Source organism: Mytilus trossulus, chromosome 11, assembly GCF_036588685.1.
Source record: "Mytilus trossulus isolate FHL-02 chromosome 11, PNRI_Mtr1.1.1.hap1, whole genome shotgun sequence".
Taxonomy (NCBI): Eukaryota; Metazoa; Mollusca; class Bivalvia; order Mytilida; family Mytilidae; genus Mytilus; species Mytilus trossulus.
The window spans coordinates 61,291,563-61,307,009 of record NC_086383.1 but is presented as its reverse complement, the minus strand read 5'-3'; the positions used below and the strand labels follow the sequence as shown (position 1 = coordinate 61,307,009).

At 31.2% G+C, this 15,447-nt stretch overlaps 1 protein-coding gene across 1 annotated transcript; it reads left to right on the top strand.

The window, feature by feature from the left end:
• The first annotated feature begins 7,461 nt into the window (after nt 1–7,461).
• On the top strand, nt 7,462–14,691 carry LOC134690218 (chymotrypsin-like protease CTRL-1). The gene is made up of 6 exons (XM_063550194.1): nt 7,462–7,498; nt 9,313–9,487; nt 10,327–10,607; nt 12,055–12,206; nt 13,504–13,660; nt 13,971–14,691. The coding sequence occupies exons 1-6, from the start codon at nt 7,462–7,464 to the stop codon at nt 14,018–14,020; spliced, it is 852 nt and encodes a 283-aa protein (XP_063406264.1). The 3' UTR covers nt 14,021–14,691.
• Nucleotides 14,692–15,447: the final 756 nt, after the last annotated feature.

The following is a 15,447-nucleotide window of genomic DNA, read 5'->3' as shown; positions in this document are numbered from 1 at the left end:
ACATATTTATGTTTCCTTTAGGTGTAATCATTTTTTCTGTTTGTAGTACAAAAAATCACATAATTCCATTCAAAATTTTAACTTGACGAGCGCACGGCTGTCTATTTTTGTATTTCATAATCGGATTACATACAATTGAATGTTATGTACTAGTGTTTGAATTGATCTTTAAAATCTGTACATAAACAAGAGGGTGTTTGAAGATAAAAACCATGACAAAAATACCTGGTTAAATAAAATAAAACTAGGCACTGAAACCCTGTTATAAAAACATTCACGATAGAGAAGCACCAACCCCACCAAACAATTAATTCAAAACATTGTTTACTGATATTTGTTTGAATACCCTCAATCTATATACAATACAAGGCAACAACAAATCTTTAAAGAATCGTAGAAACACTTTTACTATTCGTTTATGGGATCAATCCAAAAATACCGAATGCGAAGAAAATTAAGAATAGAAAGCCCCTTAACAAATGACAAAATCAAAAGATCATACATAAAACGAATGGAAAACAACTGTCACACCCCTGTTGTGTCACAATTCATCCTTATGAAGATGATTGTTGAATTAAACCTGATTTTGAAGCTTGCTAAATCTCACTTGTATGACAGTCGCCTTTAATTCAATTATAATACCAACAACCATATCTGTGAAAGGTAAATCTCACTTGTATGACAGTCGCCTTTAAATCAATTATAATAACAACCATATCTGTGAAAGGTAAACAGGCATTATAGCTAAATATGTCAAAACTTAAAGTATTGCAGTCATCAATGTGTTATAATCCCAATCACTATAATAACAAACATTAATGTAAAAAAAGATAAACAAATAGAAACAAACAGGCATGTGGACACTCTTTATACAAATCACAAAAAGAATACAAAAATTAGCGTAACACAATACCAAAAGGGGGGATTTATAAATACCGAGCTACTCAAAACGGATAATAACAATAATGGACTAAACATTCAAGGTTCAATATATTCCTAAACAAATAAAAAGAACACGTTATTAAGACGATGAACAATGGCAGTTCCTAGTTGATACTGAATATTGTATTAACAAGTAACAGTATCTTCTGAACAACTTCATTCAGAGAAAAATGTCTAACATAGCCATTATTCGAACTACTATGAATGTTCTTATTCCAGGCATAGATAACATTAGCTGTATTTGGCATAACTATTTTGGAATTTTGGGTCACCTATGCTCTTCAACTATGTACTTGTTTGGCTTTCTAACTGTTGATCAGAGCGTCACTGATGAGTCTTATACAGACGAAACGCGCGTCTGGCGTTTTAAATTATAAGCCTGGTTCCTTTGATAACTATTTTCTTTTTTGTTTTGCTCAGATACTTGTGACGTATGTATAAACGATGGGACGGCTTTAAGTGTTTGCAATATTGCTGCATTTCCTAGACTGGGAAAACAACAAGCGCATTCTGAAAAAAACATGTGATGAAAAAAGACTTGGTTACGTATGGTCGAATATAACCAAAAGAAATAAGAACCTGTGGACTTTTGGTAAAAATAAACAGTTAGGGGGGAAACGATTTACAATAATTTTTTTTACTATTTATTGTTTCTTGCTTTCTTACAAATTAATCCTATTGTTTATGTACATATCCGTAATCTGTATATTCTAAAGATCTAATTTCTAGTAGTTAAAATGGTGAAATAAAATTTCTTTTTTTGGTGTATCCAATGCAACAGGCTGTATTTAATCTAATTATTCTAAAATATTGCCCAAAAAGGGAGAATAGATGTCACATATGTCCCTAAATATTGCCCAAGAGTACATTTTCGATCCCTTTTCTGAAAGTGTTTAATAGATCTATCAATAGATCAAATAAAAATCGTATGTCTTTCGACGAATAATTTTGTAAAATTGCGTTAAAACTTTTGTGCGAAAAAAAAGTTTACCTACAATAGTTTCTAGACTAATTTCCAGTTTGGCTTGGAAAGTACGGACAGTCAAAAGTTATAGGACCTACAAAATGTGAAAATAATCTTAATTTTCGAATAAAACAACTTTGAAAGTTAAACTAGTCATCAGCTGACCAAAAATAAATCTTATTTCACAATAAATTTCATATTTGAAAAATCTACTGTGGTTAAATTGCGAAACTATGCTTTTTACTTTGTATTGCTACCATAATTGTAAATATCTTTTTTTTTTTTATTTCCCCATTTTAATTACTTTCTGAGTGCTGCTAGCCTAAACGAGTAAATTGACCTTTTATTTATTGACAATTGGTTGAATAATAAATACCTTTTAATGGTTAGCAGTTGAGACTGATACGAGACATATAATGATTTTAAAAAAGTGCCAAGGCAAAGTAAAAATACTCATGTCTGGCTCAATTTTGGGTTAAATTTTCAAAAACTATACCTCTTATATTTGTTTTTTGATGATGCGAATCAAATTAATCTTTCTACTGTGACGGTACCGAGGATAGCCTAAGAAGTTGTGCTAAAGCCACATTTTCGTGTTCTAGTACTACTGGTGTAGAAGCTTGAGATTGTTCAAATACAGGTATGTTATTACTTTACTTACAACAAGGGTATATTGCTAAGCTATTCATAGAGTGTCCCCTACTTGTAGTTTCATGAGAAAACTTTTGACGGATCAAGACAACTTTCAATCTGAAATTTTTCAGACAGAATTCAGCTAACAATGAGGAAAGCAACTAAGGTTTGTTATAAGTTCATGGTACAATTTGAACTTGTGAGCGGACATTTACAAGTGTTAAAAGTGGACAGGCCAAATAATATTAAAAAACATTTGTCATTGGATGCGGTTCCAATTAATTAAGCGTTTGAAAAATGAAACATTTAGTTGAGAACGATTATAAAGAGAAAATATTTCATATTGTGCAATAAGTGTACGACACAGATTCTAGTGCAAGGCTATGTATTGTTTAATAATCTAACTCATTTACGCTCCTACACAAAACGTGTACAATAACAGATAGATTAAGGAAACAGTTCTTACCCGACGTTCGAATATCATGAATCGGCTACGAATCAAAAAAATATATAAAGTTAACATACAAAAACTGATTTGATGGAATAAACTCCTAAGGGAGTTTACAAGGTTAACCATCACAGTAATGATTTGTTTTTTTAGTTATGTATGTATCATATATTCAAGAGTATTGACACTAAAATTGGCAACGTCATAACATTCAAATTGGCTATTGTCAGCCTTTGTATGTAGTTGTTGTTTTACATTTATTCAAATTTGAAAAAAAGTAGACAATTCCTGGCGGCTAGAGTAATATTGATGTGACATATCAATAAATCGTCAGAAATTTTGTATAGTATAGTATAGAACTACTACTGGGTTTTTTTTTTTTTTATTTTTTTTAATATGATTGATAATAAAACTCATTTATCGCTTGTTGATTTAAAAGGTATTTAGATAAAACACGTGTCCTGGGAGGCCGCGTGATCTAAGTAGTTACTAGTCTGCTGTAATTACTAGCCAGTAAACACCAAGGTTGTCAGTTAGAACTTAGTTCGTGCGGGCGCACTCGACTCTAACCTTAGTTGACTAGGATTATCAGTTCCTTTTCAAGGTCGGAAGTTTTCTTTGGGCACTCCGGCTTTCTCTACCAATAAAACTGTTCGCCACGATACAGCTAACACGCGGTGCTTAAAGTGAAATTTAAGGGCATACGATATAGTTTTGATCCTGTATTTACAAGTTCGTGAAAATTTGCATACAGGCTTTTCTTTACCTGTTTAAATCAAATATGTAATAAAAAAATATACCTTCATGTGCTACTCTTTGAGTAAAATGAGATAGAAATTTTGTATATTTGCTCGAAATTCAGATTTGTGGCCGTAATTTCTTTTTCGAAAAGATAAACACAAATTGTTTTTGTTAGATAATCAGCAATTTCTGTAGACCTTTTTTATAAGTATTCTAAAAAGTTATGCATTTTTTATCAGAAATAACTCATATTCATCAATTGTTCACGAATTGAGGAAAATACGTAATTTTTTTGCTGCATGTTTATCAAAATTAAAAAAAATCCTCTATTTACAGTTTTATAAAATTTTGGTCACATAATCTCCCTGCAAAATGAAACAAATTGCTGTTTTGAGAAAAAGGGGTCCATGAACTCGTTTTCAAATTAAATCAGTTTGAATGATAAAAATCAGTCAATAAATGCATCTTTTCCCCGATATGTCACAGTTTGACGTCGTGAAAGTAACATTTTACGTTAGCAACGTCATTACCTTCTTTGTAACTGTATCGTATGCCCTTAAACAGCAAATCAAGTCAAATTAGCATCACTTAACATATGTTCAGTATTATAAACATGTCATTGCTGGGATTTAACAACTGATAAAAGCTCTTCTTGAAATTTCCATGCATAGACAATGCAGTACTTTGTATTGGTTAACATTAGTAAGTATATAAATGCAGAATGCAAATAATGCACCTTTGTATATGTCCTTCTTTGGGACAATGTAGCACATTTCACATATTCTTTTCAGTAAACATTTTGTGTTGCATATATCTTTTAGAATGTTTTGAGAATAAATACAGTTGTGGTGACTCAGAGAAGACGTGTGTTTCCATGGATTTAGTATGTGATGGGAATGTAGACTGTCCTAATTTAGCCGATGAACATAATTGCGGTAAGTGAATATATTTTGCTCTTAATTATGTGATCTATGCATGCGCAATACTCGTGCATGCAAAAAAATCCGGATTTTTAGCAAATTGAAATTGAAAACCAAAGAAATAACAGATGCTTATATCTTTATGCATATGTATAAAAAAAAAATGCATTTAAGTTTCTAACATGTATAAAATCTAAATCTAAATAAAATTCCGCGAAATTTTGGGACTAATTAAGAGAATTTACGTCATTGCAAAACATGACGTCATACTATTAGAAAATTTCTAAGGGACAGACTATTTTGTTACATGTACCTGTACGATTTAGATTCAGATATCTCATTTTGGAGGTAGGTGGAAATTCATTTTAGATTCTGTTTCATTTATCAGACATTTACGGAGTTTAGAAATCCAATATATCGGCCAACTCCTCCGTTACCATCTGTCAAGTGTGCATTTGATTGTATTTAAATTAGCAATTACATAAAAAATGTTAATTAAAAATCGTAAATATTTGGCTTTAGAATTAAAAGGATGAAACATAATTCGTCTTGAGGTGATTGATGTGTAAACTGATGCTCTTACTCACATACTTAACAGAAAAGGGACTTTTATTCAGTTCTTGAGTAAAGCTCCCCGGTATAAACATCAATAACCTCTAGTAAAAATGTGTTTAATTCTATAATAGTTGTTTAAACTGATGCTATTACTCACATACTAAACATAAAGGGACTTTTATTCAGTTCGTGCATACATCTCTCCGGTTTACACATCAATAACATCTAGTTAAAATGTCTTTAATCATATCATAATTATTGTATATTGCTCAACGTTTAGCTGAAGTTTCAAGCCGTATACATGTGATTAGTCTATCAACAATTAGCTGACGAAATAAGTAAAGAACCTCGCTTTTGCAATTATCTCCAATGTCAATAAACAATGGACGGAAGTTGTCCTTTCCAAAACCATGGCACTTTCAGTGCACTCCGACATCCACCGATACAAAACGCCATATGACCAGGAAAGTTTCGTAAAATTTCCATCGAAAAAGCAATAAAATACTTGTGTGTATCGCAGTTCTTAGGAAAATGTGTTTTCTATTTCAGCATTTTGTGGTAATGATCAGTTTGAATGCAGTAACCATGAATGTGTCCCTTTGATTAACCGCTGTGATGGAGTGCCACAGTGCGATGATAAATCTGATGAATTCAGATGTGGTAAGTTACTTTAATATCATATGTGAGGTGATGTATTTAATTCTGTGAGAAAAAGGTCTATATTTTTGTTTATTTCATCAATCCTACAACAATCGATTATAATCAATTTCCTTCCTAAAATGATATTTTGACGAACAAAAATTTATAAAGAACATAAAGAATCTTGGATAAGTACAACGAAAATACTATGTACATGCAATCTTGCATTAAACTGCTCGACTGTATCATTTGACTTATGACTTTTTTTTTTTAAAACTACCCAATTAAGATTATCTTTGATGTTTAAATTTCAGGAAACTGATGGTTTATTAATATTTTTCTCGTTCCTTTGCTTTTAAATGTCAATTTTCCTAAAACATTTTTACCTTACAGACGTCTAATGAACAAGTCGGTCTTATATAAAGTTGTGTTTAGTTTGTAAACGTTATTGATTTAGACCTTTTAAAATTGTTCAGAACCCATTTCTGATTTTGAAAATAGTAATCAACGTACAAAATGTATATGATGGGATCACATTTATTATTATTAATTTCGTTTTTGTTTGCATTTAGTTGAGTTCAATAATATATAAAACCAACTCTCTCTCTATTTTTGAGGTCAACGAAAGGCCATTCCAAAAAATATATATCACAAAAATACTGAACATCTAGGAAAATTTAAAACGGTGAGTCCCTAATCAAATGGCACAATCAAAACTCAAACACATAAAACTAATGGACAAACAGCTGTCATATTGCTAATCTCGTATAGGCAATTCCTTATGTAGATCATGGTAAATTTAAACCCGGTTTTATAGCTAGAAAAACCTGTCACTTGTATGGAAGTAGCAAAGATGTTTAGGCAATGCAACTGTGGAAGCCAAAGCTTAGTGCAATCCTGGGTCAGTAATGATCAAATTGAATTGTTATCTGTCAGTTATTACTTTGTTAGGAACTTTATTATTAGTCAGATTTTCTTCAAGTTAGGATGGAGCGTTCAATTTGTCAATACACTTATGAGATAAGTTTTGTTATCTACCATCACTACCATACATGTTGCGTTTTTATTACAGTGCAAAGAGACAGTAATGGCCAAATCTCCATATATAGAGATGGAACATGGATTTTGTTATGTTATACCACTGATATCACTTTTAAGTTAGCAGAATACCTTTGTATGCAAATATTTAATTTACGTTAACGCTAAATGTTAGGCAATGTAGTTTTTTTATGTAAACTGAACACGTTTTTGTTGTATTGGTTTGAATTTAATACACAATCATTTCATATTGTAAAACATTTTTGTCCTAATAGTTGAATAGATTCACATGCTGATTTAACATCGTTATCTTTATATACATATAAATGTTGTAAGGATTCTTACATAATAAAAAATTAATACAGATTTGATCGTCATAGGCCAAATGTATCTCAACGACACATTTGTAAATATACAAAGAGAATGGATAGCAAACATAATTCTGCAATTGTTGCTTTGTAGTTTTTATTTACCAATAATAAATATTGATCTTGTTTTATTTTTCGGTAGCTCTTTCAACAGTCAGTCTGCTTGAGTAACAATAAATGACGGATTCCTAGCTCAACCTGGCTCCAATCCTAATGGAGTTGTTACAAACTATATATTATATTCACAAACGTAGGTAGATATATTTATTGATTTATTGTTGTATCAATGATACAAAGAATTATTCACGTTTAAAAAAAAGAAGCCTAAAATAAGATATTTCATAAGATTTTGACCTTAACATTTTTGCCTATTTACTCATTGTCATATCAAGATAAGAATAAATTCTGGTTATAATGCATTAATACTGATTAAAAGGTCAGAAAGTAATTCCGAAGTAATAACATATCATTGACTTTGTTAGAAAATAATCACTCATATTCATATAGTATATTGTATTGATATTATAAATTACTTCAAATATACATTTTGTAAATCTTTCACATGCTGTGTACTTCATTGTCGTCACTTGAACACATACAAATTGATCCACCATTTGAAAAAATCAAATTGCCTGCAGTCTTGATGACATTTTCGACTTCAGTCTACATTTGGCACAGCATTTAATGGAAGTATGATAGTTTATCTCATAAATTAAAATAACACTTTATAAATTTCGGGCATCTTAGGAACTTTTCTTGATATACACGATAAAGCATCAGCGCTAAAACAATTGTATATTCGGTATAACAGAACACACCAAAACGTCATACGTACATTTCAGACGGCGTTATGAAAACAATTCCTTTTTAATATCAACGTGTAATTGCCACTATGGCGTGCATCTGATTCTTTTCAAGAGCAGGGTCAATCTTTTACTGTCTGTATAATCATATATATTAAAAATAACTTTCTTGGTTGTTCCGATTAATCACAGATCGATTTTTATATATTTAAAAAGGTCATTTATGTATCATAATATTAATACAGAAAACGCCACTTACGCTTTGTGATAAATTAAAAAAAAAATCAGTCGGCTAAAACCAATGCGAGTTTATCTATCAGTATAAAACACCATTAACAAAATTTAGATTTTGAAAAAATAATCTGAATTGCAAAACCTTAGTGAGCTGGAGATGTTGTTACTTCTATAAAAATAAATTCAAATCTTATAATGTACTGTTGTCGTATTTACATGCTTTATTTGATTCATATCGAGTGAGAGACTACGTTTGTGTAATCCTTGGTTCGGGTAAACCATTAATAATCATAGTTTGCAGGAGACACATGAGAGGAGAAAAATAAAGATTTTTCATTATATAATGTATATAATTTCAGGTCATGTAATGCATTAACTCTCCAGTGTGGGGACATATGTTAGTACTTGTTACAATCAGTTCATGTACATTGATTTTTTATTGGTTGATAATCTCTTTTAATCTTCGATAAAGATGTATGTACCGATATATTTCCTTTTTCTCAAACTTATATGGTACTGGTTCTACTGTTTGCTGTATATATTTATATAAGCTAAAAATCGCTGTTTTCATATGGTTCTTATTTGTTATATGTTCATCAATTTGATTTATGTTTTACTATTAGGTTGATATGGTACAAAGTTTTATATCAATGTAAATATTAGCGTTTTATTGCTTGTAAGCTTTTACTGTATATCATTATTGCTTAAACAATGGTATTGTATAAGGCAAAATATACAAATGTACGTCATTTGTAAAACTCAGAAAATGAGCTCATAATTATAACTTTTGGACGCATAACACGAACATATACACCGAAATGAAAAACTGTCTTAATGTGAACACGAAATCAAAGGTGTTGACGCAAAAACCATATAACATTGTTGAACACTAACAGAAAAGCAACTTTAACAGGTCGTCAAATGAAACAAAATGTAACAAAATTTACACATACATGCAACCCATATTCCTTTTGACATAAAATAACTCTTTCTATACATCCAAATATTTTTCTTCTGTCTATTATAGAGTGTGGAGTTCCTTCTGTTTCGTCGACATCTGTTGGGTCGTATGTACAGTATGGCAATGATGCTGCTCAAGGAGAGTGGCCATGGCAAATCTTGTTCTTTATGGATGGAAGTTCTGGATGTGGTGCCACGTTAATTGACCCTCACTTCGCAATCACAGCAGCACATTGTGTAGAGTAAGATTTTTTTGTAATGATTTAAACTACGAACATGTTAAAATGAAATATCTGTGCAGTTAAATAAATCTCTAAAACTGAGAAAATGTTTAAAGGTTCAAACTGAGAAAATCGTACTTTTATTTAAACTTTGTATTTTTCTGGCCTCTTTTGTTTTTTCCATTTCAATTGGATACGAACTCATAACCGATATTTAAGAACAACTTCAATACACATAAAATAAGGGGATAAAATGAAACATTTCGTTTATAAAAATAAAAGGGAATGGGATCGTTTTGTAATCTCAAATGATAAAATTTGCTCGTGCATGTTCACACTATACATACTTCATATACAGGAGTGTGCTCCTTACGCAGAAACTGCTCCAACAAAATTATGAGAAAGATACATTAAAAATTACACTCCGTAAATTTTATGGACAAAATCACGAAATGGTTGATCTATACATCTATATATGCTTCAGCAATCTCGGTAGCAAGTTAGAAATATGACAATTGTCATCCGGTTGTTCCTTTGCTTTATATACTAGTCTAGTGTTTGGTTTTAAATTGTGTTAAGGTTTTCACTCTTTTTCCTTGGAGCTCGATATTTGTGTTAAAAACATTTCTTTAATTTAATTAAAGAATTATGGCTTATTCGCGACAACATTATTTTGACTGTATATGGTTTGTCATTACGGGTGTTGCATGCATAGCTAAGACACTTCTCGGCCGATGTGTTTGATCTCGTTTCATCTGGAGTACATGTGTTTCCATCCTTTGAATGTTATTGATCTCAATATTTTGAGTAAATAAACGATATTTGAACACTGGTAACTTAATGTTGATTCTAAATTACAGGAGTTGGAGTTCCTTTATGATTCATGTTGGGGAAGTCAAAGAATCGGAAATGTTGGGATCCGACGACCAAGGACAAAGGATAGCAGTAGCTCAAGTCATATCTCATCCTGATTATACTGGAAGAAGTACAGGGTGGAAGTCAGACGTAGCAATACTAAGGCTTTCGCAAGCAGCTTACTACAATGATAATGTCAGACCTGCCTGTCTAGCAACAGAAATCCATGAAAGTTTTGAGAACTGTTATATTACGGGATGGGGATATAAAGAAGATGTTGAACACGGTATCAAATGCATTTTTTTGGGGGGGAGGGGGGTTTATTCATTTGTTTAAATGCTTTGTATTGTTTTTATGTCAACTGTCTTTCAATTTGATAGAAGAAATCAATTTGGATTGATATGAATCGGTCATTACATTCAGATTGATCTAATGGTGTGCTGTTATATATTTTTTTATGTTAGGGGAGAGTTGACCGATGTAGATGTCTTTAACCCTACCTCATGCTATATGTGCCTGTCCGAAGATTTTTTTCATAAATCATGCGTTGTTTATCTCATTTGAATAGTTTCACTTTTCGTCTTGACAAAGCCCTATAACGCGGACAATATGAAATTGTATTTGCATATCTTCTACATAGATTATTTTTAAACTGGACTCTAATAACCTTAATACCTTTTATATAATGATTTCCGGTATAAGTGTCATTCCGATTTTTGGGCAAATATTGATTCGAAAATAAGAATAATGCTGTTTAATAACTGCAACAAGCAGATGACTATCTTCTATTTTCATTCAACATTTGTAAGTTTAAAATATCAGTGTTAATGGCAAATACCATATGCCAGTGTCTCTACCAAAGCCGTTACAACCTCAGACACCAGTAAAACTTAGAGCTATATTATATACACTTAACCGTTAAACTTCGTTTACATCTTTTAGATGTTTTTTTCTTATGACATGACGCAATTTAGACAAAGAGTTTGATAAAGCCTTGCAACTGTGACTGATATCGATTCCGTGATTGCAGACAGATAAGATGTTCCACAAAAGCCGTCGCAACCATGATTGAGATCAATCTCATTAGGAATATCTGACACAACACGGTTGTCGTATTTACTATTAGGTATCAGTGTGAGCCAAGGCTCCGTGTTGAAGGCCGTTCTTTAACGTATAACGGTTTACTTTTACATATTGTGACTTGACTCGAGAGTTGTCTCATTGGCTAGACACAACAAGACAAGACAAATACTTTATCAAAGTCTCACCACTTGTTATATATGAAATATACAGCATATTAAAACACAAGTTAACAGCAAGAACCATTCTATAAAGAGTTATGAGAGACAATAAAACAATTTTCTTGAATAATACAAATACAAGTCAACTATCATGAGTATAAAAAATATTATTAAAATTTCATAGCAGATTTTGGCAGTATAAAATACCTAATTTTCATTTGTAAAAAGAAATATCAACTTTCCATTATCAGAAATATGTTAAAAACAAATTATCTTCAAAAATACTAGCATGGCATTCTTACCACATCTTCTTATATCTATGTAATAAAAAAAGAAGACAAACCTATTTTTTATATTGCGAACCATGCTTTGTATTTTTCTAATTCTACTGTATTGAAGACCCATTGGTGGTCTTGGACTGTTTTCTGCATTTAAGTCGGGTTGTTGTCACCTTCTCCGTTTCCATTCTCAATTTTAATATATATTTTCCAGTTTCATCAACACCAGACAACTTACAGGAGGTACGAGTAGACGTCAACATAGACGTAGACAGATGTAACAAATCATATCAAGCCATTGGACTTAATCTGCCACCGACATCTGTTTGTGTAGAAAATAAGAATGCGTATGCTGCAGCATGTAACGTAAGTATAAATAAAAGTTAGGCGTATTAGACCAAATGAACATTCATACTCATAAGCCGAAAAAAAAAAATGTGATGACAAAAAGAGAAAAAAAAAGCATTTGGTATAAAACAATCATAATGACCATGCATTATCTTGCATACATTATATAAACATGATAAAAGCATGTTTACCTTATGTGTATTCTCTTCAATTCGAACGTTCTGGTCATTATCCAACAAAATGGCATGAACAAATGTATGTTTAGAAATGACAAATAATTTGAGTTTTTCGTGGAAATAACAGTGTTCAAAAAAATTGAAGTTTCATTTTTGGATCACCTTTTAAATTGAAAACCAACAAAATCAGACATATGTTTGTTTTTAGGTGAGTTCAATGATTTCTTTTACACATTAGCTTTATGTGACCCATTTTCAAGTGTTGTTCAGGTTGTTGAAACGATTCATGAGTGACGATATATCTTGCAGTATCCCGTTAAGGATATACACCTCTTAGGAGCCAAAAATTTCTAGATTTAAACTTTTTTTTTTAACCTGATTTTTGGGTTTATACTGTAACAAAATAATTGGCGAAGAAAAAATTATATGTTGGTGCACATTTTTTTTTTTGCTACAGCCCTTTGAAAATGCCCAATTTTGATGAATTTCCCATTTTTTATCCATTTTTACCTATTTTTGGACTATTATTTAAAAAAAAAAATCACAGTTCCACAATTAAACTTTTTTTCATACTTTCAATAAAGCTGAAGTGGACCAATCTGAATAAATTTTACTTAATAATACTATAAGTAGGTGTTAATCTAAGAAAGTTTTATCATATTTTGACGCTGTTTTGTGTAAAATCTACCATGCTGTCAATTTTTTATTTTTTTGTGATTTTTCTCAGTTTAAAGAACAAAATGCATAATATTTCAACTTTTTTGTTATAAATGATTGATAAAATACATATTTAAGAAATTTGAAAAGACCAAAATGAAATGGATGTACATGATTCTTGTAAAATCATTTTTTGTATCCCTCACCTTCTTTTCAAAATTTTGGCTAAAAAACTGACTTCATTGGGCGTAAAATTTGAAAACTGGATTACTCAATAAACACAATTTATTTACAGAGTTATGTTTGATTATAATATTTTTAGAATTCATTTATATTTTCCACCTGCATCACATGTTTAGGAAATAATTCAAGAACGAGATTTCAACGAGACTGAACGAGACTGAAATGTCATAAAAATACATCCTAAACAGATGCCATTGACAAGAAGATGTTAATTTGCGTAATTCTATTTTTAATTGCAGGGAGATTCAGGAGGTCCTTTAGTTTGTCAGAATAAATACGGTCGATGGGAGTTGGTTGGGGTAACTAGCTTTGGTATTAGAGGATGCCGTGTAGACCAGACCCCTAGTATTTATCAAAGCATTCCCTATCATATTGATTGGATTGTGCAGAACACAGGTAATAATTCTAACAGATGATATAACATTTTATCATTTTGTAGAGACAGAATTATACAGTATAAATCAACATGTGTCATCACTGACGTTGTGAGTTCGAACCCCGCACCTGGTAGGTGCGGCGACGTCAATCTAAATTTACTAAAATTGTTTCGAACCATATCAGGTATCAACGAAAATACTCACTTCCCTGATCAACGAAAATTAGTATGGAAGAAATGAATAAATCCACAGGATATTGATGCACCAAAATTTAAATGTACAAAATGTGGTACCTCTAATATTTTATAACTATATCTTTTTATTTCTAGGTATACAGATCAATAGGAATAGTATACCAACACCGCCACCAGAGACATAAATGTTTCCATGCTGAAGTGTGATGTAATGGATGTCTTGTTAGGGTTTTATTATTGAATTGACGAACAATAAGTTTTGATTTACGCAAACAATTTAGTGACAATTTATACTTTTAATAATATCAACAATTATGTCATGCAACATTGAGACCTATTGAGGCTTTATAATTTTACTCTAGTTTTCCTTTGATGTAATTGTAGATGGTGTTTATCAATGACCATCAAGTCGAAACTGAGTCATTTTATCATATGACTCCACGGGGAGGGGGGGTAACTTCCTATTATTGGGTATACGGGGATGTGCCAAAAATATGGGTCATTATTTTGCGAGATTTTATATAAAAATGCCCCTTTTTAATGACATCCTATACTAAAATGCATTTGCGTTTGATAAGTGTATATTGATTTGGGGGTATGATTTACATATCATATATAAATATGCTATTGAGAACGATAAAATATATGTGCACCAAACGATGTCAATTCATATATAAAAACTTAGAAAAGTAGCTGGTATATTAATGAATTATGAGTGATGATAAGTTAGTGCTTATATAAACATGGGTCATATTTTAAATATATAAATATTGTATATAAGTATAGGTCATTCTTTCTTAAATATTTATATAACTTTACGTACTGAATTTCAGTGAATGTTATATTAAAATGTGTACGTTTTTTTAGGCAAAATTGGCATACCCCTACCAAAAAAATATCGAAGTAACCCCCCCCCCCCCCCCCCCCCCATACACTCACCCTTTTGAAAATGTTATACAAGCAGGCTCTTATAAAAAAAATCCTACTAAATTGTAGCAATGAAATACACATTATTTACCTTTATAAGAGGACAAGAATGCAACATATCTTTTTCTTAAGTTTTAATGCAATTATGTGTATTTTTGCACTTTTAATTTTTGGGGCACTTTATAGCTTGCTATTCGGCATGTTCGGTATGAGCCAAGGCTCCGTGTTGAATACCGTACTGTGACCAATAATATTCACTTTTATAAATTGTGACTTTGATGGACAGTTGTCACTTTGGCACTCATATCACATCTTCTTATATCTATATTATGTAACAAATAGGTTTAATGCTTGTATATGCATTTCTTTTATGTATACATTAATGTGTTATAAAAAGTCTCTCGTACCACTTTTTATAGTGGCTTTTGTTTACCATTTATATATAAACATGTTTTTAAAATAAAGTATTTGTCTTGTATGGTCTTGTCTATACAATATTCATACGAATTGTGAATACAGAATGTGTTTTCAGCCTTGTATCACCATCACTGGTGATCCGATGGACAAAATATGTAGTAGAGTTGTCACTGGTTCAGACATACTAATATTATATACATTTCTGTGACATCATCATACATTAATTTCTAAGATCCACTACAATAGATACTTCAGCTGATCAGTACAT